Source organism: Hemiscyllium ocellatum, chromosome 37 (assembly GCF_020745735.1).
Source record: "Hemiscyllium ocellatum isolate sHemOce1 chromosome 37, sHemOce1.pat.X.cur, whole genome shotgun sequence".
Taxonomy (NCBI): Eukaryota; Metazoa; Chordata; class Chondrichthyes; order Orectolobiformes; family Hemiscylliidae; genus Hemiscyllium; species Hemiscyllium ocellatum.
In genome coordinates this window covers 34,530,521-34,557,341 of record NC_083437.1, presented here as the reverse complement: position 1 = coordinate 34,557,341, position 26,821 = coordinate 34,530,521, and the positions used below count along the sequence as shown (strand labels likewise).

Genomic DNA, 26,821 nt, shown 5'->3' with positions numbered 1-26,821 from the left:
GCCACGTTTCATTGGGTATAGGCACTGGCTCTTTTTATTTTCTGTATTTTTGATTGTGGATGAAAAGGGGAAAAGGACTGTTTTTATAACTAGGATAGTGAAATGGATTACTGCAATTTTTAGAAGCAGGCTACTGACACTTATTGTCAATGCTGTTACAGTGCTAGATGTTGAAGCAGTAGGAGCGGTAGAGCTTAATGCAAATAAGCTGTAGACAGAGGGTGTGTACAAGGGGAGATTCGGCCAGCAACAAACAGCTAATTGATCTCTTGAGTGGTGAGCAGTTGTCAATGATAAAGGCTTTTTACCTGTTAACAGCTGTGTGATTGTCTCCTAGGTAGCTGAATAGATTCTGGGCGTGGACAGTATGGTCAGAAGCATTCATAAGGGAGTGGTGTCTTTCTCCCTGCCTTAACAAAGGTCATAAAGCCTTTTTAAAAAAAAAGCCAGTTTATATTCCCTCACTTTGTGATAATTGCAGGAAAAGCCCCAGCGTACTATCCTCGTGAGGCATGATGGCTGGTTATCAATATTTTTATTCATTGTACTCTACATGATTTCTCTGAAACACAATGAGGCACTATTGTATATATGCAAATCTAATTTCTGCAAACATGATTAAGAACACTTTTGCCTTCTGTTGTTAAATTTGACTCCTGTTGTTAATCCAGCAGCAACATGTCAACTGAAAGTGTGTTATAAAAATCATTTGTCAGTTTTGCATTTGTTGCTCTGTTACTCTTTCCTGGTCAGAATCACTGGAATTATCCGGACTGGATTCTGAATTTCTGATTTGTTTCCTTCATTCCATTTTTGGTGCCTTCAGCTGCCCTGACCCCAAACTTCAGAATTCCACCATTTCTTCCCCACAAGCTTCTTCATTTGTTTCCTTTTAGATGTTCCCTAAAACCTCTCTCCTTGATAAAGCTTTCAGTCACTTATTACATAATATCTCTCAATGTTGCTTAGGACAGTGTGATTTTGCTTCAGCAAAATGCCCTGGAACATTTTGTTAAGTTACTGCTGCAATATAAATGCACATTGTGGTTAAATTTTAAAAAGGGTGTTTCCTATCATAGGTGCTAAGCGATTGACCAACAGGGCAACACTGTGGTATGTGGCACTATCTCTGGAGAATGTAGATAAGGTGGTGGAGATTCCTTCTGTGCAGGTAACTAATTTACAGTTTTACACTTATTTGCATTTTATTGCATGACTTTATAAAAAGCAGTAGTTTCGAAAGATGAGAAGAAAACGAAAGGAAAATGTGTTGAAATTGTAATTAAAAGTTGAAAGTAATGGAATAGCACAGCAATTCAGTTCAGTAACATCTAAAAGAACGGGCAGGACCTTTCGCATGGTGGACTTTGCTGTTCTGTAACCCAAAGAGTTCGTGGAGAACCCATACCTGCTGATCACAGTCAGACCCCAGCCATTTTGGCAGAAGATGGGGCATCTGCAAACCACTTTAACAGATGTCCTGAATGAATGAACATACTGTGATAAATAATATCTTTTTATCCTTTGGAAATTTGGATTTTAAAGTAAAGGTAAATGTTTTTATGGTTTTAGTTTTGAGAAGGTGATTTATTGTCTCAAACAGCTAGAAAGTCGTTTTTGAATAGTGAGTTCAAACTATATTTCCAATAAACCACGTGACATCAATAAAGTGATGAGATAAACTACCTGGGCAGTTCATTAATGAAACGTTGACAAAGCTGAACTTTTATGATGTGTAGAAAGACAGAACAGGGGTCATATTTCCATTCAGATAAACAGTTTCATCTGAGTGACAGGGCAGTTTAGTTTGTGGCTGTTAGGCATTCAGAGTTGAAAAGAAGTCTTAAAATTGTCCTAGCAGTTGAAGTAGACTGGAATGTTCTTAAAATTCAGTTAGGAATTGTCAGTGAACTAGCCAATTTCTGTGCTTTTCAGGAAAAGACAGTAACAGAGAATATCACATCTAGTGAATGCTGAAAGTGGGGTGGCGGGGGGCGTGGTGGGGAGGCACGTGCAGTTCCTATGGTGGGGAGAGGGAGTAAGGCTTTTGGGGAGTGAGTGCTTTGATGGCTAGAAACATTTTCAGGGTGTAGATCTAAGGGAGAGTGCCTAATGTGGAAACAGGGCCCTTGTAGGAGACCACATCCTTTGATCCCCTTTCCCACTTGAGGTGCAAGTAGGGTGACCTGCTGGGTGTACCCCTGCTCCTGAACTCCTCCCAGCCGCCTCAAAATTGAGATCAAGTAGAAATGAGCCCTTAAGTAGCCATTAATGGTGAATGGGGAGCCAAGGCATAGAGTTTTTATTTAACTGTTAACTTTAATCAAATATGTGCAGAGGAGATCACACCTGGAGCATTGTGTGCAGTTTTGGTCTCCCTATCTGAGGAAGGATATCTGGCTATGGAGAGAGTGCAACAAACGTTTATCAGACTGATTCATCATACGATAGGACTGATGTATAAAAGAGAGACTGGATTGTTCAGGACTGTATTCTTGGAGTTTAGAAGAAAAAGGTGGGGGATCGCTTATAGATCTATAAAATTCTAACAGGATCAAACAGGGTAAACACAGGAAGGACACATCCAGTGCCTGGGAGTCCAGAACCAGAAGTAACAATCTAAAGACATTGGGTAGGCCATTTAGGATCGGGATGAGGAGAAATTTCTTTACCCAGAGACTGAGAAGTCTATGGAATTCTCTAACCAGAAAGCAGTTGAGGCCAAAACATTGAATGTTTTCAAGAAGAAGTTAGATATCATTCTTAGGCCGCAGGGAGCTAAGGGAACAGGCAGAAAGTGGGAACAGGGTACTGAGTCATGATCATATAGATTGGTGGAGTGTGCATGAAGGGCCAAATGATCCACTTCAGCTTCTATTTTCTGTTTCTCTGCAGTCTTGCAGATCATCAATTACTCACTCTAAAACTTTGTCCCCTTTTTGTATGTGCTGAAAGAGAACTGATTAACATTAATCATCTGTTTACCCTTACATGTGTCATCGACTTGACATTAATGGGCAGGCTGCCCTTGTACCAGGTAAAATTGGGGTCAGGTGGAGAGGGGGATGGCAATCATGTCATTTGAGGAATTTACGGGCAATTCCTTCCACCAGTCTGCTTGTGAGGGAACCACAAAATTTGCCCAGTATTATGACATGACAGTGAACCCATCTGTTAATTAAACCAAGCACCCAGAAAAGCTCGCCTCGCTTCGTAATGTGTTAAAATCTGAATGACAGAGAACTGTTTCACTATTTGAAGAAAATAAAATCAATTAATTCTTTAACTCTAAAATTTAACATTAAAAGACAACCATTCACAACTCTAAGCCTCCTTTCTCTAACTGCTTATTACCTGCCTCCAATTCTATAACAATATGCTGTTCCAATAAGACACTTATTAAAATTACATCACCTTAATTTCAAAACCATACAGCGACTGTTGTCCTTGGTGTCTTTCTACTGAAGATCTCCCTGGGTTGTCTTCTTTCTTTTTTACCTTTTCATGTTCCATATGAAAAGGTACCTTTTAAAGAAAGTGTTTCCTAATTTCTTGGGTCTCTCTCAACAGCAGTTGCTCTGTCTCCAGTTTTCAAAATGCCTACATTTTTATATCCCCAACAACGGATTGTCTCATTGGTTCAATGTTGGCAAAATGCAATTGGGTTTTAGTATCTGGGGACATAATTTAAACTGGTTAAATTCGAATTGTTTCAAAACAGCAACCAATTCAGGTATCCATTTCACAGCCAAATGTTACATATTTTCAATTTCCCAGTACACTCAGACTGCCATCTAGTCATATCACAGGTGTTTGTAAGCTCTCAGTTCAGAACAGCATTCACTCTCTTAAAGGTTCAGTACATGATTCAACTTCACAATACCAGTCTGTTGGATTAACATTACATATGCGACTCCTTATCAGAAATGAACAGATTATTATGTACATTTCTTGTTTATTTGGTGACAGCTGATACATTTGCTTGTTTCTGTCTCAACATGTAACAGCTGATCTGCTGAATGTTTCTTTGATTTTCCGATTATTATGGCAGTTTTCACCACTTCATTCAAAAAAATTATTTAACATCTTAGACATTGTCATTGTTTGGGGAAACCCAACCAATAATTTTGCAGTTTGTGCGGATACCGTAGTTTGTCTTCCTAATTTTTAGTCCAGATGTAAGATTAACTTTTAGATCCACACTGATTGCTTCTAATACTACATAATACAACATGACCACAATATTTTGATGCAGAATGTTGCACAAAAGCTTTAACCCATAAGTTAATTTTTGTTTTTTGGAATAGAGCAAAGTGAGCATCTAAATTGTAGTTCCTTCACCCAGAGTACCCAAATGAATGTGTTGAAAGTTGTGAGTAATTGGTCAACGTAGGATGGTTTTGCAAGCAAATCTATTATTGTAACATAGCCTTTATATTGTGATTTGACAAAGTATCATGCTACTTACTTTCTGTTTTATGCAAATTCCTTACAGCACAATTGGCTGCAGTGAAACTGTCAGAAATGAATGGGCAAATAAAAATGATCAAATATAAGATGTCTGATGGTGCATACTGCCTGTGTATTTCCACAGCAGGCAATTGCAAAACTAGTGGATACTAGGGTCTGAATTTTTATTAAGTAAGACTTGGGCTGGTATCAGCCAGCTACCACGCAGCCAGATATAGGGAAATGATCGCTTTGATCTTTTCCAATAATTTAATTTACTTCTAATTTTTGAAGAAACCATCTTTCTCCCCGTGTCTGAGATTTTTGTTGAGAATTCTGAATCATGAATTTGGACAACTATTTTTCAACCTATGTGGAAGTGGAAATAGCATAATCACACTGCATTCACTGAACTGAGACATTTTGCCATGTCATTGTAAATGAAGCCAGGCACTGCATCCATCTTATGCTAGAGCCTTCCTTATCAAACTTTCTACTGGTATGGAGGTAGGGGAACAGTTCATATCCCAGCACCATCTTTAATCATTTTAATTGCTTATTGGGTTGCAGCATAAGTTGTTGGTTAGTCGCAATTCTGGTGAGGATGCACAAGGGGCAAGAAGTGGCATCTTCTACTTCAAACTATATGGCACATTTGCAGCTAGGTGGCTTGTGATATTTGGAGAAAGTGAGGACTGCAGATGTTGGAGGTCAGATTCGACACTGTGGCGCTGGAAAAGCACAGCAGGTCAGGCAGCATCGGAGGAGCAGGAGAATTGACATTTCGGGCATAAGCCCTTCATCAGGAATGAGGCGGATGGGCCGGGGGGGTGCGGTGGAGGAGTTGCTGAGAGATAAATGCGAGGGAGATGGGTTTGGGGGAAAGGTAGCTGGGAATGTGATAAGTAGATGAAGGTGGGGGAGAAGGTGATTGGTTGGAGAGGAGGGTGGAGCGGATAGATGTGAAAAGTGATGGATAGGTCAAGAGGGCGGTGCCGAATTGGAGGCTTGGGACTGGGATAATGTGGGTGGAGGGGAATTGAGGAAACTGGTGAAATCCACATTGATCTCATGTGGTTGAGGGTGCCAAGGCAGAATATAAGGTGTTCTTCCTACAGGTTTCAGATGGTAAGGGTTTGTTGATGGAGGAGACCAAGTATCTGTATGTCCTTGGTGGAGTGGAGGTGGGAGGGGGAGTTGAAGTGTTCAGCCATGGGGTAGTGGGGTTGGTTGGTGCGGATGTCCCAGAGATGTTCTCTGAAACGATCTGCAAGTTGGTGTCCTGCCTCCCTGATGTAGAGGAAGACCACATTGGGTGCAATGGATTCAGTAGATGACGTTGGTAGAGGTACATTTCTGTCACATGAGGAATGATCCTTGGGGCCTTGGGGGGAGATGTGGGCACAGGTTTTGCACTTTCTGCAGTGGCAGGGGAAAATGTCAGTAGTGGAGTGTGGGCTGGTGGGGCACATGTTTCTGATGAGGGAGTCATGGAGGGAGTGGTCTCTCCAGAATGCTGGGAGGGAAAAATATCTCTGGTAGTAGAGTCTGTTTGTAGATGGTGGAAGTGGTGGTGGATGATGTGATGTATGTGGAGGTTGGTGGGGTGGAAGGTGAGGAGCGGGGTGGGAGGGATGTTAGGTTCTGTCTTTATTGTGTTAAGAGGAGTGGGGTTTGAGGGCGGAGGTGCAGGAATTAGAGGAGATTCGCTGGAGGGCATCATCGACCACATGGGAGGGGAAATTGAGATCTTTGATTTTTGCTTAATAAACAAATATAGGCTTTCAATATATAATCCCTAATAAATGCAACCAGTTGAAAGGGGAGTTAGAATGATTTAGCAATGGAACTTCATCAGCAAATCTATGGAAGCCCTGTTAATTTCCATTGAGGCTGGAATTCTGATTACATTCAGAACTAAGGAGCAGTGGGAGATGCCATTTCGCTGTAACAGCTTAATCAAAACTAATTTGCATCAGTCTGGGAAAATTAAAGGTTAGATTTGCTTTTTCATAACTCTACTGAAAAAGGAAGGAAGGCTTACTTTTATTCACCACTATTCATGACCTTGGAATGTCCCAAAGTGATTCACAGACAATGAAGTGTTTTCAAAATGCGATAATGTTTGCAATATTTGAAACTCTGCAGCCAATTCATGCACAGTAAGCTCCCACAAACAAAAATGTGATAATGATGAGATAACTCGTTTCAGTAATATTGGCTGAGAAGAAATATTTGTCAGGGCATTGTAGCTTCGCAGTTTCTGTCATTTGTTCCTATTGGAAATAAGTCTTCATCAGCTGTGAAATCCACATGGACATGAGACTGCTATATAAATGCAAGTCTTCCCTTTTTTCTTAGCTACCTTTACCTAGAGGAGCAAGTCACCTTGCAGCAGAAGTGTGATAAGTGTAAATTTTTCACATTAAATAAATGCAATGTGTACTAGAAACTATTTAACAAGCCTTTCTATCCATTTTTTTGTAAATATATTTATTAACAAGAAAAAAATTGCATTTACAAAAATATAAAGTTATTGAAAATGTAACAAGCAACAAATACCAATATACCACAAATTACAATACGACTGTCTACTAACTACTAACCTACCCTATAACACAAAACAAAACCTAAAACTGTGCAAAACAACACCAATAAATAAGTAAGTGACTAATAAAACAAAAGAACACACAAAAACACAAAATAGCAATGCTCAGCGCAAAGCTCCCTAACAAAAGAATGGGAGCGTTGTATTAACTCAGGAGCCCCCCTCTCCAGGGTCCAGGCCTCAGCAAACCTAACCATCCTCGTTAAACAAACACGCTACTTAAGAAAACAGATAAATCTGTATCCAAATAACTCAAAAATGGCTGCCATGTCTTATACAAAAGGTCTGTTATGTGGTGCGCCATGTTTGTAAAGAAATCTAAGGGAATGTGCTCCATAATTAATTTCTGCCATCCCAGCAAGCCTGGCAGATTCTCAGACACCCAATTCATCAGAATATTCTTCTCTGCACAGTAAGTAAGAATATTAAATAGTTTCTTCCCATGCCCATCTAAAGATGGTAAATTCGGTAGACCTAGGAGGAGAGATATTGGTCTACTTTAACTTTGGTCCTCAATACCCTCCCTATCTCCTGCCACAGTGCTCCAATAAACATGGAGCCTATGTTATGTCCAGAAACAATGGTAAATGTACCTCCACTTATTTTACATTTGGGGCACATTGAAGATGTCCCTTTTTTAAACTTCACCAAGGTGGTCCAATGCCAGCTGAACCCTGTGCAGAACTTTTAACTGCATAGCGCATGTATTATTACAGATTGAGATCTTTAGCACGTTCTCCCATATGACCTCCCACGTTTCAGAAGAGATCTCCATTCCTAGCTCTTGGTCCCAGACTTCACATAACCGGCTAATATCCTGCCAGGCCCTCCCATCCAGCAGGTGATAGAGGGCACTAATCGAGAGGGTGCTTGTGGAATATAGCAATAGCCTCTCTGTATCCAGCTTATAGGCTGAGTGAAAGGCGTAATCTTCTTTTAGACAAAATCCCTAACTAGAAAAAAAACGGAAAAGATCTCTGCTGGGCAGCCTGTATTTGTGGCTCAATTGCTCGAAAGACATCATAACCTCCCCCTCAAACAAGTTTTCCAATAGTCTTCTCGCTGCCAATAGTTTGAACTCTGAGTCCATCATCCCTAGTCGGAACCCTGGCATACCAACTGTGGGCATAAGTGGTGAAGTCTTGGATAAGCAACCCTCATTCTGATGCATCGCCCTCCATGCCTTGACCATACTAATAACAATGGAGTTCCGGCAGTGGTCCATAACTGCCCTCATCTTATCCATGAACAACAGGTTAATAAGAGGGCACTTTGCCTCGGAAACCTTGATATCTAGCCATATTGAGCCCAGATCCTTCCCTACCCAATCGTACACAAAGGACACCAGGGAACTCAATTGATACCTCCTGATGTCTGGGAAATCAACCCTTCCCATCCTTGAGGCAACTGCAGTTTAAGTTTGATGAGGGGCCGCCCACGATACCAGACAAAGGGAGCAAACGAACCATTAAGCTTCCGCAGCATTGCCCTGGGAAACATTATAGGGAGCATCTGGATGGGTTAAAGCAAACAAGGAAGGACATTCATCTTAATGAGGGCTATTCGGCCCAACCATGAAATTGGAAGAGTCTCTCATCTCTGGAGATCCCGCCTACGATTGTCGCGCAAGTGAGTCCGAAATAACTGATCAAACATGAGGGTAATAAAAATGCCTAGTTATCGGAACCCTGCCCATGACCACTTAAAAGGGAACTTAGGGCCACCTTCAACCTTTAGCACTTCCTTGAGGTTCCCTAAAGGCATGACCACCGATTTTGCAAAGTTGATCTTTTATCCTGAAATAGCCCCAAATTAATTGAGACATTGTATCAGATAGGGTACGGAGGTCATTGGGTTTGATAAAAACAGAACGACATTATCCACATATAGTGTGATCTTGTGTACCCTCAACCCCACTTCCGGAGCGGTTTTGTGAACGTTCTGATGAATGGCCTCTGCCAACGGCTCTATCACCAACGTAAACAACAACGGTGAGAGGGGCAGCCTTGTCGACTACCCCTACCAATCGTAAAATTCCCAGACTTCACCCCGTTGGTGATGACTGCGGCCAGAGGGTGGTGATATAAAACCTCCACCGACCTAGCAAAGACTCTACCCAATCCAAACCTCTCTAAGACACAAAAGAGATACAGCCATTCCACCCCGTCAAATGCTTTCTCTGCATCTAAGGAAATCACCAACCTCTGAATAGATTGTTGCTGACATACTTGGACCATGTTCAGCAACCTTCTAATGTTATTAGAAGACCTATGACCCCTTATAAAACCTGTCTGGTCTTCTGACAATATGGGGAACACCTTCTCCACTCTCAGCGCCAAGATCTTAGACAGAATCTTGAAATCTAAGTTTAATAGAGAGATGGGCCTGTATAAGGCACAATCCTCAGGAACCTTCCCCTTCTTAAGAATGAGGGAAATATTAGCTTCTCTCAAAGATGGTGGTAGGCATTCACGCTAATAGAAGTGATTGTACATCTCCAATATCGGCCCTGACAGAATCCCTGTAAACGCCTTATAAAACTCACCCGGGGGACCATCAGGGCCAAGTGCTTTCCCAGTCTGAAGTTGCCTAGCTGCCTCCTGTATTTCCTGAACTGTCACGGGGTCTTTAAGGAGAGAGGCCTTTTCCAAGGTTACCCCTGGGAGGTCCAGGTTCTTAAAAAAAAAGGCTTCCATTTTAGCCCACCATCCTTGCAACCTTCAGACCAATACAATTCAGAATAAAAACTCTGAAAAGCCTCATTTGTTGTTTTGGCATCACATGTAAGGACCCTGGTGCTGTATCGAATTGCAGTAATGGATTGGGAATCATGCTTTTTCCTAGTCAGATACGCTAAATACTTCCCTGGCCTATCCCCATACTCAAACAGCCTTTGCCTAGCAACAGCAAGTTCATTTTTTGTGGTTTGTGTAAGTATTGAATTCAAGGCAGCACTGAGGGCCGTGATCCGCTGTAGCTTAGTCACTGAAGGCCTTACAAAATGTACCGCCTTGTCAGCTTTCAACCCTCTCAAGTAGATGCTGCTGTACCCCCTTCTGTCGTTTCTGGCTAGCCAAATAGGAAGCGGCTAATCCCCTAACAAAGGCCTTAGCAGTCTCCCATAGCATAGATGGACTACTAGTCATGCCTGAGTTGATAATCAAGAACTCCTGAAACTCCTTCAAAAAGTATTCCACAAATTTGGAATCCATAAGGAGAAAAGGACCCAGATGCCAGTGCCACAAATCTAGCCCCTCCCTCTTGACCTTAACCTTCAAATATACCACCGTGTGATCAGAGGTAGTTATGTTCCCAATTTTTACAACCCATAATCAAATCCAGAAGGGTTGAGGGAGCCAGAAAAAGATAAATCCTTGTAGTTACATGGGTTTGAAGAAAGGATGAAGTCCCTGCTGATAGGGTGAAGACATCTCCAAATATCCACTTGCCCCAACTCTTCACAAAAGTCAGCCACTTTTGTGGCCTGCGAAGAAATAGTTGGGAGCCCACTAGGCATCCTGTCTACTGTCGGATCCAAAGGGCAATTGAAATCCCCCCCATAATAATGTGCCGCGTGCAGAGGCACTCAGCTTAGAAAAGGCACTAACCAAAAATTTGAGGGAATGCACCAGAGGACAGTAGACATTTAAAATGCCATATTCCTCCCCATGTATCAGGGCCGTAAGTATCACAAGCCGCCCTTGCTCATCTTCCACCTGCTCTGATAATGTGAACGGAAGATTTTTCTGGATAAGTACTGCTACTCTTCTACTTTTAATAGTAAAGGATGAAAAGAATACCCAGTCATAACCGCCTTGTTGTAGCTTCAGGTGTTCCCCATCATCAAGATGGGTTTTCTGCAAAAGAGCAATGATAACCCTGTCCCTCTTAAGACTAGAAAGCATTTTTTTCCTTTTAACAGGCGAATGACTTTCTTTGATGTTCCAGGTGCACCATTTAACAATGTGCCAAGCACAAGTAAATACTCATAGAGTCACAGAATTATGCATACAAAACTACTCTATCATAAATATAAACAACTTTTGCTACCAAAAACTACAAAGAAAACCAACTGTAAAATCTTGAACAGGAGTCTCTCCCCACTGTCCTTACGGGGCAGTCACCCTACCCATCTCCTCCTTCACAGCTCCTTCAAGTCCGGACTGTGCCCCAGCCTTAGGCAAAAAAAACTAAACAAGAAGATGATCCTTAAGTCAGCAAAAAACAAGACAAAGTCAGGATAAACATCCACCCATCCCTGGCTCCATGTCACCAGCACTTGTTAGTAAAAGAGAAAGAAAACAAAAAAAAGGGAGACAACAAAGGACAAAATTTCTCATGATAAAATCCAGTTATAAAAATATAATAGGAACAACATATTCCAAGATTTTTTTTAATGATCAGGGAAAGAGAAAGAAAGAAAAGGGGGAAAAGGGAGAACATAGGGCAAGAAGGAAAAGACGATGAACATTAACCGTATTCTTCAGACCAGTTGGTCTATTTTAAAGTGTCTACAAAGTTCTTAGCTTTATCCACTGAGTACTCATGGCTGAAACAGAGCACTGCAGGGTACCTCATGGAGTACTGGATGCCCAGGTTCCTCAGCCTCTTTTTAAGTTCATTGAAGGGCTTCCTCTTTCGAGCTACAGCTGCTGAGAAATCCTGGAAAAACATGATTTTTGACTCCTTGTGCAACAGTACCTGTGGATCTTTTCCCAGAGATCTGGAGGCTTCTATCACTTTTTTGCTTATCCTTGTATGAGTGGAACTGCACTCAGACCAGGCGGGGGTGCTGTACTGGCCCAGACCTGTGCACTGCGATCCGATAGACCTTTTCAATCTGCAACCAGTTGGACTTGACTTGAAGGCCCAGGAACTGCGGCAGCCAGTTTTCAAAGAAGAAGCTGACTGGCTGCCCACCTTCTTCACCCTCTGGGGACCCGACAATCCGAAGATTCGTCCTCCGACCTTGATTTTCGAGGTTGTTGACCTGAACCTATAAAGCTCGCACCTCCCGCTCTAATACCTGAATCTGACTGGATGAGGGCTCAATCGCCGCTTCCGAGGCTATGGTTCGATCCTCCATCTCCTCCATCCACTCCCCAAGGCCCTGGAGCTTCCATTCATGCTTCTGCAGCATGGACGTGATGGGTTGGATCTAGACACGATCTCCCCATGGATCTCCTCACCGATCTCCTCAAACGCAGCCCCAATCTTCAAGGTAAGTTTCACCATCACCGCCGCCAATTCCTGTTGAGTCTGCCAGGTTTTCCAGGGGTTTGGGATAGGCTGCTGCTGTGGTGTGCCTGGTGCTGCAGGGGAGTGTCCTCCCTGCTGCTCTTTGCTCACTCCTTTTTCCTTTTGATATCCTTCCCACTCCCAAGTATTAATGAGTATGTGTTCTGTAAGGTTATAAACTAATAATTCCTGCACATAAGTTGGCCAGGGATGGCAAAAAACACCAGTATGCCTTGGTTGTTAGGCAGAGCTGTCCATGGCAGTTCTACAGAATCGCCACCATCTTGCCGAGTCTTTTCTGTCCATTTAATAACGAAAGAGGCATTGGCTGAAAATGATCTGTGCAGTCTAATCCCTGAGGAATGGTGGGAAGAAAAGACTAATATTTTTTGTGGTGCTATTAAGAACAACTGGATGCATTGTGAAAGAAAACATATAAATGTTGAATATCTGGAACAAAGGCTGTAAATGTTGTCAAAACACAGCATATAGATTGGTCTCTCGTCAAAAATGTAAGTTTATAATTTGCATGAATCATTATGTTTTGAACAGATTTTGTCATGATCTGGATTTGTTGAATAATTTCATGGACACATTTTAGTGCAGATATCTCTTCAGCATGATATATTGTGTTACAATAAAGGGAAGTATTTTAATTGAAATTATTTGCAAAGCACATTGATTGGGCGGAATCTTACCAACTTTGTCTCTGGTGTAACAGTAGGATCACTTTTGAGTGAAAAACCTGACCCTTTGATAATGGACCTTTCAATTATCCTCTAACTGAACAAAATTTTTAACAGCCTGTCTCTGGACTTCTAAACCAATTAGGGAGGGTAGGTCATGCTGATGCAGTCATTTTGTTTGAGGAAAGATTCCTATTTAGATGTAGCACAACATGTTTCAGAAATGTTCAGGCAGCACCTGAATTTTTTTAGTCCGCAGCAAGCACAAGAATAGAGAGAATGCTTGAGAAGACTGCCTCCCACACCTGGGTTCTCTCATGCAGCATCGCAGGAACCACAGAAAGATGAACTGTCCTAAGGATAGGAGGAGGATGACAGCCCCTCCAATCAAGCAGGTGTGAATGGAAACGGCTGATTAATTCATTGTCTGTCCAACTTAGAGGTTTTACGCTAAGAAGATCTCAAGAGCATCTCACAGATGAATGGAGTATACTTCGAGTAAGAAGCCCCTATTTCAGTCTTGCCCAGCACATCTCATACCTTGCAACTCCACACTTTCCCCTCCTTGTAGCCACCTTACATTTCCACCAGAGGAAGTGGTGAAGGCTAGTACAATTGCAACATTTAAAAGAAATCTGGATGGATATATGAGCAGGAATGGTTTGGAGGGATACGGGTGCTGGCAGGTGGGACTAGATTGGGTTGGGATATCTGGTCAGCATGGACGAGATGGACCGAAGGGTCTGTTTCTGTGCTGTACATCTGTATAATGCTATGACTCTATTTGAGTAGCCAACACACACACACTCATTCAGAGCTTAGTTCTTTCTTGTGTTAATGCCTCACAAAGATAAATGGTATCTTTCCCTCCTCTGCACAAAAATGTCATTACCATCACTTGCATCTCTCTGCTTTCCCTTTTTGCAGGGGAAGAGAGTGTGTATCTTGACAAGGGATGGAGATGTAAGGTGGGAAACTTGGGATTGGGCCTCCAGTGACAGACATCTTTCTGGCCATTGACATTGCACATCCACTTAGACCATTGAATGTGCAGCTGTCAGTAGTGACCTACCATGACAGAATGAACCTCTGAAGCACCATTGCTCAGACATACTGAGTAAATTGGTCTTCTATTTGTAGACAGTGTTTTGGGGTCCTGCCTGCAGTTGAATCTTGGCAGTTGTTTCTTGTGCCATATGGAGATGCATGTGGCTATTCTCACCTGTCCAAGACTAGAACTCTTCATTGTGATTTATCAAAAACCTTTGCTGCTTTACAGTTTCTCTGAGGATGTTTTTCTTACTGTACATTGCGTTCTCCAGCTTGCTGGTTGTCAACATAGCATAGAGCTTCTGTTTGTTTAGGAAAGGAGGAATCCACGTGCAAAATTGCTACTAATGACCTTCTTAAATATTGCAGTCTACTTCCTGCATAACCCAACACTTTCCACTCCACTTATCCACCTTCTCCAAGAAGGTGGATGGGATCCAAAGCCATCTTCAATTTTGGCAATTTTCCTAGCAGCACATTTCCACATCTGAACACTCCTTCTTCCAACTAGGGAAATTCCACCCATTAAGTTTGAGAAAATTTTTAAGAAATAAGTCTGTGTTCTGAAGTACAGTGAACACATTTAAAACTAATTCATTAATAATTACATAATTGCCTTCTACAAAATTTAAAATTGACAGATTTCAGAGAATGACCACAGGAAAAAGATAGCTGAAATATTTGGAAATTAAGTCCAGGAAATATTCTGCCATTTCAACTTTCGGAATGACACTTCAAACATATAATGTTTTAGTTTGAAAACATTCTGCTTTATGTCATCAGCACAAGTTGCATTGAACTTTTGACATTCAGTACAGTCCTCCCATCAACTACCATATTTCCATTACTTCTCACATCCAGATTGTTTCCCACGACCTTGTGTGTAGCGGAAGGCTGCTTTTTACTTCGAGAACATTTCTGTGAGATACGAGCTGAAGGACATGGTGTGTCTAGATCTTATGCCTTGTTCTTCCACTATAAAAAAGGAGAAAATGTAGCTTGACATGAAACTATTTTTTACCAATGGTATTTTGCTATTGAGATAGATGCCATTCTTGAGGAACCTAATCCATAGTCCTTAAATAAACATTGGAGGCCCCCTAAAAATGGTGTCGAGCCTTTATAATCTTCTTTTAGGGGTTATGAATATTGCACTTCCTGGCCTCCCCCAAAACTTTTAGGGGGGACTATTGTGTCTCCCTCATCTCCCTAATGGATCATTTGCCCAATTCCTCAAGCTGCATCATAATGCTGACTTAGAATCATAGAATCCCAACTGTGCAGAAAGAGGTTATTTGGCTTATCAAGTCTGTACTGACCCTCCAAAGACATCCACCTAGAATCAGCCCCAGCCTTTCACCATATCCCCATACCTTGCATTTACATGGCTGGTCTACCTAACCTGTACATCTCTGGAAGCTTTGGCGCAATTTAGCATGGCCAATCCACCTAACCTGCACATCTTTGCACTGCGGGAGGAAATCAGAGCACCCAATGAAAATCCACATAGACACTGGAGAATATGCACACTCCACATAGATAGTCACGCAACGCTGGAATTGAACCTGGGTCACTGGCACTGTGAGACAGCTAACCACTGAGCCATCCAGTTGCCCTCAACTTAAGCCTGTTCAGCATGATGGATCAGGTGACACAATGACACCCAGTCCTCAAAGTGACTCAGCTTGCACAGCAAAGCAACAACATTTCACTGGGCAGACGCGCTCAACCAATTAATTATCTGTACTGAATTCAAATTGAAAGTTTTCCTGTGGTATTCCTTTTTTTATTATTAATTCAGGAGAAGTGGGGCATCACTCACAAAGCCAGGATTTATGCATATCCATAGGTGCCCTTGAGAAGTGGTTATGAACTACCTTCTTCAACTGCTGGAGCCCATTAGTATAGATACTACAACAATGCTGTCAAGGAATGAATTCCAGGGTTTTGACCCAGTACCATTGAAGAATGGCAATATATTTCAAAACAGGAGAGTGAGTGGCTTAGAGGGAAATATACAGGTGTTGGTGTTCTCATCTTTCTATTGCTGTTTTCATTCTATTTGGTAATAGTTTTGTGTTTGCAAAGTAGTAAGTAAAGCACCTCAGTGAATTTTGAAGTGCATCTTGTACATGGAACACACTGCTGTTACTGAGCATCGGTATTGCAGGGAGTGAATGTTTGTGGATGTAGTGTCAATCAAGCAGGCTGCTATGTCTGGGATTGTGTCGTTTTTTTGAGTGTGGCAGAAGCTGAATTCTTCCAGGCAAGTAGCGAGTATTCCATTATATTCCTGACTTGTGCCTTGTAGATGAGAACAGGCTTTGGAGAGTTGGGAGGTAAATTACTTGCTGTGGCCATAGTATTTATAAGGCTAAGAGAAAGTGAGGACTGCAGATATTGGCGATCCTAATGAAAGGCTCTTGCCTAAAACGTCGATTCTGCTGCCCCTCGGATGCTGCCTGACTTGTTGTGCTCTATTTATAAGGCTAGTCCAGTTTAATTTTTAGCGAAGGATAACTCCGAAAGCACTTAAGTTGGGGGAATTTACAAGTTTTGAAACAATTTTTCTTCTTTACTTCTCTTCTCAAACTGAGTGGCACATGAGATAAACAAAGTATATGCTTCAGTCTGCTTCCATGGCTACATTTTCGTAGAACAATTTGCTTGTCAGCTGCCAAAAAGTTGCCACTCACATGAAGTGTGCCTGACTTGAAGAGTTTTTCACTCTTCTCACCTGTCATGTATTTGAAGACTTTACAGGCCAAATCAATTCATTTGGTCAAGTTATGAATGCACCTTCTGGAATGGAACTCAAACCCAGAGCTACTACCTCAGAGGCAGGGATCTGATCTATTGTGCTACAGCTTTTTGTTGTTTAATTTGTTGATTGCGCTTTGTGATGGTCAGTGTGCATGAGGTAATAAAAGAGAAATATTTTCTGCCTTGTCTCATCACTGAAAGGTCTTAAATCATTTAATGGAATGTGTTGAATTTGAATCTGGGATTTTCTTCCCCAAGATTTTGGAAATTATATTTTTCCTACCTTTCAAAGAACAAAGTTTGCTTTGTTGTGCCCAACAATGTTGGCAAACATTTCTTTTGTTATGTCTTATTGGTAATCGTGCCTACTGTAGATGACACCATTCCAGTTTAAAACTGTCATTGTTTATACTCAATTAGGACTGAAATCTGACTATCTGCTTAAGATCTGCAACTAAAATGTAAATCTGTTTCTTTTTTTGCAGATGCTGCCTGAGGATTACATTTTAATTTCAAATTTCCAGAATAAACATTATTGTGCTTTTTTTAGGGCTGAAGTCTATTGTGGGCATGGAGTGAAAGCACTCATTTTTCCCTCCAAGACCTTGCCCAACTTAATTCTGCAGCCTCCTCTAGCCCTCCGTCACAATCTGTGTTCTTCAGACTTTTACTTCTGGTCACCTGTGCATCTCCCACCCTTTCTCTCAGTATTTACGATGGAGACATTTCTTTCTTGGTTTTGCTGTTGAGAATTCCCTCACTTTGTTATCTCTCTCAGTAACTTTAAAGACCTCCTCAAAACCATTATTTTTAATAGTTCCTTGATCAATTCAAGTTGCTAAATGTTTCACTGCTGTGAAGCCTCTTTGGTGGGCATGTTCTTTCAAGGTTCTGTACAATTGCAAGTCATTGTTTTTATTGAATTTAAGAGTAAAACTCTGAGAAATTGTTGAGAAGCAATAAATGATTTGACTAAAATGATCAAAAATGCAGCATAATAAATAAAATAAATCAATTAAAAATTAAATTTCTATTTTTCTTCCTGCATGTTCGAAAAGTATGCAAATCCAGAACAGCAAGAAGAAGGTAGAAAGAGGTATGAAGCTCAGAAACTGGACCGGATAGAGACAAAGCAAAGGAGTGAAGATATCATCTTTCCTGCCATCAATGTGGGTAAGCTGAACATTTATTTCTGTTTTTGTAATGACTTGAGAGCTCGCTGTGAGGTAATGCATGTTGAAACTTACACAGTGGTGGTCAATGTAACACTTAACTTACTTTTGCAAGACAGAGGACAGATGAATCGCCGCATTGAAAAAGATGTTCTTTGTTGTACAACATCTAAGATTGACATTTGAAGGTGTCAAAACATTTTACGGTCATTGTTCACAGTGTTCCCCACACAAGCACACTGAAATAGTGTGCAGGAGGAAGATTTCCTGAAGCCCTCACATTCAAGATCCTCAGTTCGTAAGACAGGTGTATGTCTTGCCGCCAAAGCCTTTGTGACCTGCCAAAAAATAGCATGTCATAATGGCATGAGGTTGGGAAAACAGAATTTTTCTTTAGCAAAGTTCATTGTTTTGCAACCTGATTCCTGTCTCCGTTCAGAGACAAATGTCTTGCCCCACATGCAACTTTACCTGAAGTAGTTTGATTTGTGTTGATCAGTTTCATCACTAGCATTGACTTTAAAGGTATTATTTATGAAGCAATTGCAATTTTAAAATGCGTTTTTACATATTTGTTGTTCTAATATACAGGAAATCATCTATTCTGGATATTTAAAGGCTTCATAATACGTAAATATGTATGCATATACATGTGGCAGAGTGTGAAGGGTCAAAAAGACTGCAGATGCTGGAGTCCAATGTAGACAAGCCAGCCTCAGGAGGAAGCGAAGTCAATGTTTTGGGTATAACCCTTCTTCAGGTCTCCAGGCAGCGTCAGGAGGTGGAGAAGTCAATGTTTCAGGTGTAACCCTTCCTCAGCTGTATCTTCGAGTCTCCTGCTTGTCTACCTTGAGTGTCAAGTGTCAGCCATCAAATGTAATCTCTTTTGCCAGATTCAAGTTGCCATTTGCTGGTTTATATCTTGGTCAAAGATCACACCCTATGCTGTGAAAATATTACTTTAAACAATGAGGAACTTAAATAGGTAGCATTCAAATTAAAAACTCATCTTCAAATATTTCTAAGCATGATAAAATAGAAAGTGAGACGAGTCATAAAATGAAAATTCTTTTCATTGGAGGACAGACTTCAGCCATTTCATTTGCTTTTCTAAGATAGCTCAAGAATTGTAGTTCAAGGATTCCCCTTTAGAAGCTTCCATTTAATCATTTAAATTTAATCAATAAAGTGACATGGTTGAAGTATGTCCTCACACTGATGTAGTTACACACCATTCCCAATACTCAATGTCCTTGAACTAACCTTCTTTTTCTTTTTCCTTATCTCCGTAAGTCTTATCACACACAACTGAACGGCTTTATTCCCGCCATTAGATCATCAATGATATTTTTCATCTGTTTTTATTTGTTTGTTTATCTCTTTTTTTATTTTTAAAAATATGTCCAGAAGTGCTCTTACACACAAATGAATGTTTTTATTCTAGAATTCAAATCACCCATTGTACTTGTTTTCATCTAATAACAGTAACTCACCCATGTTTTCCAACTGATTAATTAATATGCAAAACCCAATAAGGTCAGTGCAGACACCAAAGGTGAGGGAAAGCTAGGGAAGTGGGAGGGGATTAAAACAAAATAGAGTTAGAGGTGGTTAAACTAGATTTTTCTTCATTTTTTACAATGCTGCAAGAGCACTGAGAGCTGAGGCAGATATATTTTCTAATCCACCCTGTTCAAAGATGTTATGGTACACCTTTGGAGCAGGTGGGACTTGAACACGGATCGCCTGGCTCAGAGGTAGGAACACTACCACTGTGTCAGAAGAGCTTGATGAACTCACTTTTTTTTCCTGTTTATATCCGGAAGTGCACCTTTTTTTCACCATCACCAAATTACCCTGATATTTTCTCATCTATTAATCATCACCAGTAAATCACCCATATTTTCCGATTAATGAATTAACATGCAAAGCATGTTAAGGGCTTGAAATAACTTTATCCGAAAGAATTAAAACTATTTGCACCTGTAGTGTGTTAGTGAAAGAAAATGAAAAAAGTAGAAGGAACTCAGAACACAGCCAATTACAAACATAATTACCAGAAATTTTAGCAAGTTGATTAGATGGCTTATCTGCTGTGTTTTGTTTGAAAGCTGCAGGTCTATTTTTGGGAGGGCACGTGGGGAAAGCTGCTGCCAAATGAATGGTTTTAAGAAACTACAATATGCATGTAGGGTCAAAGAGATTGCTGTACAGTATGATGATAATCAAGTTATATCATAAAGTACAAAACCACAATCTAATAGATACACAGTGATTGTCTTGGTGATTTTTTAAAAATATTAAATTGGGTTACTAGGTAGATAGTTCCAATTTCTTTCCTCTCCTGACGGCATGGATGTCTTCACTATATAACAATAACTACTGGATAGTGATCAAGAGTATTAACGTAGCCGTCAGGGCTTTGCCTTTGTCTTCGGATATAGGAGCAGGAGCAGTCCAGTCAACTTCTTGAGCCTGTTGCACCATTTAATTAAATCATGGTTAATTTGAGACTTAATTCCATCTGCCTGCCTTGGTTCCATAACCTTTGATATCTTCCCTAACAAAGTTCTATTAATCTCAGTTTTTGAAATTTTCAGTTGTCCTAAATACAGCAACTTTTATTTTGGCAGAGTTCCAGATTTCCACTATCCTTTGTGTGATCAAGTACTTCCTGAAATCAACCATAATGAACTCACTCAAATTTTAAGGTTATGCCCCTTTGTTCTGGGCTCTCCCGCTAGAGGAAATAGTTTATTTATATCTATTCTATCAATTCATTTAATCATCTTAAACACCTCAATTAGATCACTCTTTAATCTTCTTATGTATCCTCATGAGATTTCTAAGCATTCTACTGCCTTGTTTTCAGTTAATTGTGCTTTTTGCTCCACTGCTATTTAGAATCTTGAATAGTTTGAATTATTTGCTGCTTTATACTGTGAAATACTTGTGGTTTAGCAATGCCTTTGTATGGCATGTATGACTCCAGTCAAAAAGCGAACAACACCATGTTATAGTCCAACAGATTTATTTGAAATTACAAGCTTTCGGAACTCTGTTCCTTCCTCAGGTGTGGTAAGATAGGGAGATATAAGACACAATATTGAGAGCAAAATGTTAACAACTTTAAAACTAGCTACCCTTCTTGAATCCTTTAATCAATTAGGAAGTAGACTCCTGATTAAAATGCAAAATCTAGATTCCTTTCAAGTATTTGTCCCTAGATAATTAAAGGTTTTATCAACGTACAAGGGGTGATATCTCAGGTCAGACAATGCACTTCAGGTGTGAGGTCCCATAACATTTAGTTATGCTTAAAGCTAAGGTCCGATTTTTTTTGACAAAAAAAATCAATAAAACCAGACCTCAGCTTAAAACATAGATTCAAAGTGGGATCTCACACCTAAAGTGCGTTGTCTCACCTGATGTATCACCCCTTGTACATTGATAAAATCCTTAATTATCTAGGGACAAAGACTTGAAAGGAATCTGGACTTTTCATTTTAATCAGCAGTCCATCTCCTAACTGATTAAAGGTTTCAACAAGGGCATCTAATTTTAAGCTTGTTAACTTGTTGCTTATAAATACTGTGTCTTATACCTTCCTATCATACCATGCCTGAGGATGGAGAAGAGCTCCGAAAGCTTGTAATTTCAAATAAACCTGTTGGACTATAACGTAGTGTGGTTTGATTTTCGACCCTGCCCAACCCCGTCCACATTGAGTCAAAAAGGCATCAGAACTTTTAAAATTTCGTCACAGATTTGTTAAGAGTGACTTTGGCATGGCAACATTTAGTGCTCACTCCTACATGGTATCTGGAAATGCTTATAAGCTTCTTGAACTTTCTTGAAAGGCTCCAGTTCTTCAGGTGATCATGCTCTCTTTTTTTAAGTTCTATATCTATGGTCCTTTGAAATTGTTGTTGAAACTTGGTTGAATGTCTTGAATATCTTCCATCAATGATAATTTCCCCTCACTAAATCTGCCTCTTGATGGTCTAGCCAAAATCAGTGTCTGCTGTTTGATTTTGGTTATTCTATTTCACCACTATTTTTGAATTATTTGCAACACCCTGAACAAGTAATGCTATTGCCATAAGCTGGGTGCTCTGGTCGTACTCATCTCTTGTGCATTGCTGTGTCATTGCTTATGGCCACATTGTTCAATCATTTGTTTCACTACAGCAATACTTGGCTTACGACATTAAAATCTTGCATTTTCATCCAGTGTAAATTGACGTATTGGTGGCCTAAAGCTGGCAAAGATCAGTTTCTCAAGAGCATGTCATGTCCTCTTATTCCATGCAGACTTTATCTGTGATACGTCATTGTAAGGCAGGTCACAGTGACCTGTTCTGTGTTGAGTGTATCATAGCCAACAATTATAGAACTATTTTGGACTTCATGGAAGGTTTAGAAAGTTTTGGAAGCACGAGAAGGCAAAAGTATGACTTCACAAATTATGAGGCCATTGTAGCTTACCCTAAACAAAATCCATTTCTACAAGTTAGCTGTAATGTGATCTGGTATTAAGTACATTGAAATTTCCCTGTGCAATATTGTTTGCGAACACGTGTGTTTACATTAAATTTTTCTGTTCACGATTTTAACAAAGACACTACTCATTTATTATACATACAATAATGCCTCCAATAAAATAGATGGCGTGAGGATTTGATACAAATGTTAGCCTGACAATATCACATTGCATAATTTCCAAACTATACGAGCTGTGACCCTATTGTGTTCCTGAATGAAACGTAAAACTCACTGAAACCTCTTTACATTGGGCATCGAGAGTGTCCAGGTTTGTGCACATGCGTCTGTTATTTGTAAATGTCATTTACCAATGTTATTTTATACTCTCTTTGTTTTGGACTGCAACAGCTACAAATTGACTAATTTCCTTATAGATTTTAATATTCCAAAGTATATTTGCATCTGAACTATACTAAGTAGTTTTTAAATTATTCACACCAGCAGTATTTATTTTGCGTTTAAAAATTGCCTTTATCTTGCTGTCAAACGTGTCAGAGAGAAGAGGAAAATCTAGATAGAACTAAATCCGAGAGAGATTCTAGAGGTTGATGTTTGGTGCTTGTGCTGCTGAGGAGTGCCTTTTTGGACATGGATATGCTGTCCATAATTTTCCATTCAGTGTAGCTCCTTGTAAGAATGTGAACTTGGAAAATCAACCCTTGGTGAATAGAAACAAGGAAAAATGAAAATCACAGACTTGGGAAATATGTGTGTGTATTCACAAGACTTCCTCTTCCCTCTCAGCTCCCAATTTTATTTTCTCCCTCTCTCAGAAAAAGGAAAGACTTGAATTTATATAATGCCATAACAGGTGTGTTTCAGAATTGTCATGAATTCAGTAACGTGAATTAATTTGATGGCCAGTTGCTATTTTTGTATCAGCAATTAGCTTCCATCTAATAGAGTTGGCTAATATGTTGGAAGAGAGGAACAACTTACAGAGAAACTTAAAGAAGTAGCGAGACAAACAGTGGATACATTAAGGAAATGTCCATCTCCCATCAAGAAAGGAATTATGAGAAGTGGCAGATGGAGTTTAATTTAGATAAATATGAAGTGCTGCATTTTGGGAAAGCAAATCTTTGCATTACTTATATACTTAATGGTAAGGTCCTTGGGAGTGTTGCTGAACAAAGAGACCTTGGAGTGCAGGTTCATGGCTCCTTGAAAGTGAAGTTGCAAGTAGATAGGATAGTGAAGAAGGCGTTTGGAATGCTTTCTTTTATTGGTCAGAGTATTGAGTACAGGAGTTGGGATGTCATGTTGTGGCTGTACAGGACATTGGTTAGACCACTGTTGGAATATTGTATGCAATTCTGGTCTACTTCCTATCGGAAAAATGTTGTGAAACTTGAAAGGGTTCAGAAAAGATTTACAAGGATGTTGCCAGGGTTGGAGGATTTGAGCTATAGGGAGAGGTTGAAAAGGCTGGGACTGTTTTCCTGGAGTTTTGGAGGCTGACAGGTGACCTTATAGAGGTTTATAAAATCATGAGGGGCATGGATAGGATAAGTAGACAAAGTAATTTCCTGGGGTTGAGGGAGTCCAGAACTAGGGGGCATAAGTTTAGGGTGAGAGAGGAAAGATATAAAAGAGACCTAAGGGCAACTTTTTCATGCAGAGAGTGATGTGTGTGTGGAATGAACTGCCAGAGGAAGTGGTGGAGGCTAGTACAATTGCAACATTTAAAAGTCATCTGGATGGGTATATGATTAGGAAGGATTTGGAGGGATATGGGCCAGGTGCTGGCAGATGGGACTAGATTGGGTCGGCATGATGAGTTGGACTGAAGGGTCCTTTTCCGTGCTGTACATCTCTATGACTCTATAAATGCCAAGTTTATTGAAGATACAGCAGATAATATAAGTAGAACTATAAATGGCAATGTGAATTGTTTGGGCCAAATTTCCTGTTTGTTTTGTGTATTCTTGCTATCTACTGCTTTAGCAAATTAACCCATTGTTAATTTGGCAGAGGAATGCCATGTGCATATGTTAAACATTCATTCATTAGTTTTGATATTTTCTAGCCACTTATTTCTTATTTCTTTGTGCTATAGTCCACTGGAACACAAGAGGACATGCAAACTACAGAGACCTTTCTACCACATTTACAGTTAATTTAAATTAGATCAAAATATAAAGAATGTTTTATTCATGGAAGTGAAATATTTTTAATTTCTAGCTAGTATAAAAATAATACCACATAAAGGATTCATTTCCCTTGAACTACATTAACTTTAGTTTGCTTTTTTCCTTTTTATCGTATCCCCTGGCAGACCGACAGTCTAAAGGTAAGCTTTGCCTCATTCTACTGTTAACAGTTCTTTGAATCTCCCTTGTATAATTACTGCTAATCGACAGTTTACTTCTCAAGATTCAAGACCTTGGACCAATCTTGTATGTGAATATTGCTGCATACTTTGAATGAGAAATTATAAAAAAAATATATACTATTTTTCTCCACAAAACATAGGGCGTTCAGAATTTTGATGTTCTGTGTTATTGCTGTTACCTATGCCAGGAACTATAGCAGTAATGGAAGCCACCAAGGAATGTTTGACCATTGGGCTGATACCAGTTCAACAGTGAATGGGAAGCATTGGTTCTCCTGTAGGAACAGTAGCAGTTCTTATTGAGAAACCAAGGTGAAGGGCCAAGGCAGTGTAAAGGACACTCGACGTTTCGGGCCAGAGCCCTTCATCAGGATGCTGCCTGACCTGCTGTGCTTTAACCAGCAACACATTTTCAGCTCTGATCTCCAGCATCTGCAGACTCACTTTTTACAGTGTAAAGGACACCACCACTATTGAAAGAATTAACATAAAGATCTACTGGTTAGGTTGTGCAAAGTAGGAGAGTCAGTCTTGAATCTTCTACACACCTGGCAGATGATTAGGAGTACAATTAGCAGAACATTGAATGTTCTCACCATTTGCCCTGTTGTATACAATGATGTGTAGTCCCAGAGAATAAGTGATATATAGTCCCAGTGGACAGAGTACAGAGAAATTAATACCTGGAGGCAGAGGAATGCATCAGAATACTTCAACGTTATAGAAATAACAACTTTGCGATTGATTTCAAGAATATGGGATAGTTTGACACATTAATGAGATCCTCCAAAGACCTATACGGGCTTGACATTACTTAATTTTAAATGTTGGCAAGCCACTGGTCAAATAATAATCAGTCTCCTAACATTATTGTGAAGAATGGAACAATGCATATTTGCAATTCCCAAGTGAACAATGTGAATTTCCATTTACAACATGCTTTGTGCCCAACGCTTTTTTTTTGTACAACTTATGTAGTTGGAAACATTTTGTTTGTTTTATTTTTTTGTGAATTACGTATTTTCTCATAGTATGGGGCAGCAGGGTGATTCAGTGGTTAGTACTGCTGCCTCACAGTTCCAATCCAGTCTCGGGTGACTGTCTGTGTGGGTGTTCTTGATGTGCTCCAGTTTCTCCCACAGTCCAAAGATATGCGGGTTAGGTGAATTGGCCATGCTAAATTGGCCATAGACTTCAGGGATGTGTCAGTGAGGTGCATCAGTCAGGGGTAAATGTAGAGTAATAGGATAGGGAAATGGGTTTAGGTGGGATACTCTTTGGAGGGTCAGTGTGGACTTGTTGGGCTGAAGAGCCTGTTTCTAGGGATTCTATGATTCTATGAGTATGAAAGACCCTGTGTCGTATGGCTGATGGTACTTTATTCTATTAGAATAATGTATTCATAATGTATTCTAGTAGGCATTTTATAAAACGTGTAAGCTATCTTTATGGCCTCTGATCATGATGACATTTTGTGCTAAATTGTTTTCTACTCTTGACACACAGTAGCTTGTAAATCATAATTCCTGGAAGAGTTGGCTCATTTTATTTTCATTTTACTTCTCATCTGAATACAGTCACAGTAAAGATCCATCCCCATTTTGACGCAACCATCTTAGACAATAGGGGATAAAAGCCAGTGGTTTCTACACTTCAAAACAGACACTGGAACCCTGGTTATCCAGCCTGTGTAGGATTAGCCCCGGAAGCTTCAATTTTTAATTGCCTAAAACTCCATTCATTCTGCTAATCATCTTAATTGTTTTGAATCTTGGCTCTGGTAAGATGGAAAGGACTACTGTCTCATTGGCAGATTTAAATGCTAAATCCACCAGTCACACTGCTGCAGATTTGAATTGCCAGATCCACAAATGTATGCATGGTTTGTTCACTTATGTTAGACCCACAGAACTCCATAAGTGAACATGAGTAGCCCATGAAGCCAGGCTAACCTTTTTTTTTAGCATCCAACATC

The 26,821-nt window shown here is 40.2% G+C and overlaps 1 protein-coding gene across 2 annotated transcripts in view; it reads left to right on the top strand.

Moving 5' to 3' along the window:
- The window catches only part of acot7 (acyl-CoA thioesterase 7), a 263,971-nt gene that overhangs the window by 65,334 nt on the left and 171,816 nt on the right, over positions 1-26,821 (top strand). For both annotated transcript variants that reach the window (XM_060852033.1, XM_060852035.1), the window contains exons 4-5: positions 1,080-1,171; positions 17,853-17,967. In XM_060852033.1, the coding sequence (XP_060708016.1) occupies positions 1,080-1,171; positions 17,853-17,967 (207 nt within the window). The remainder of the gene's footprint in view (positions 1-1,079; positions 1,172-17,852; positions 17,968-26,821) is intronic.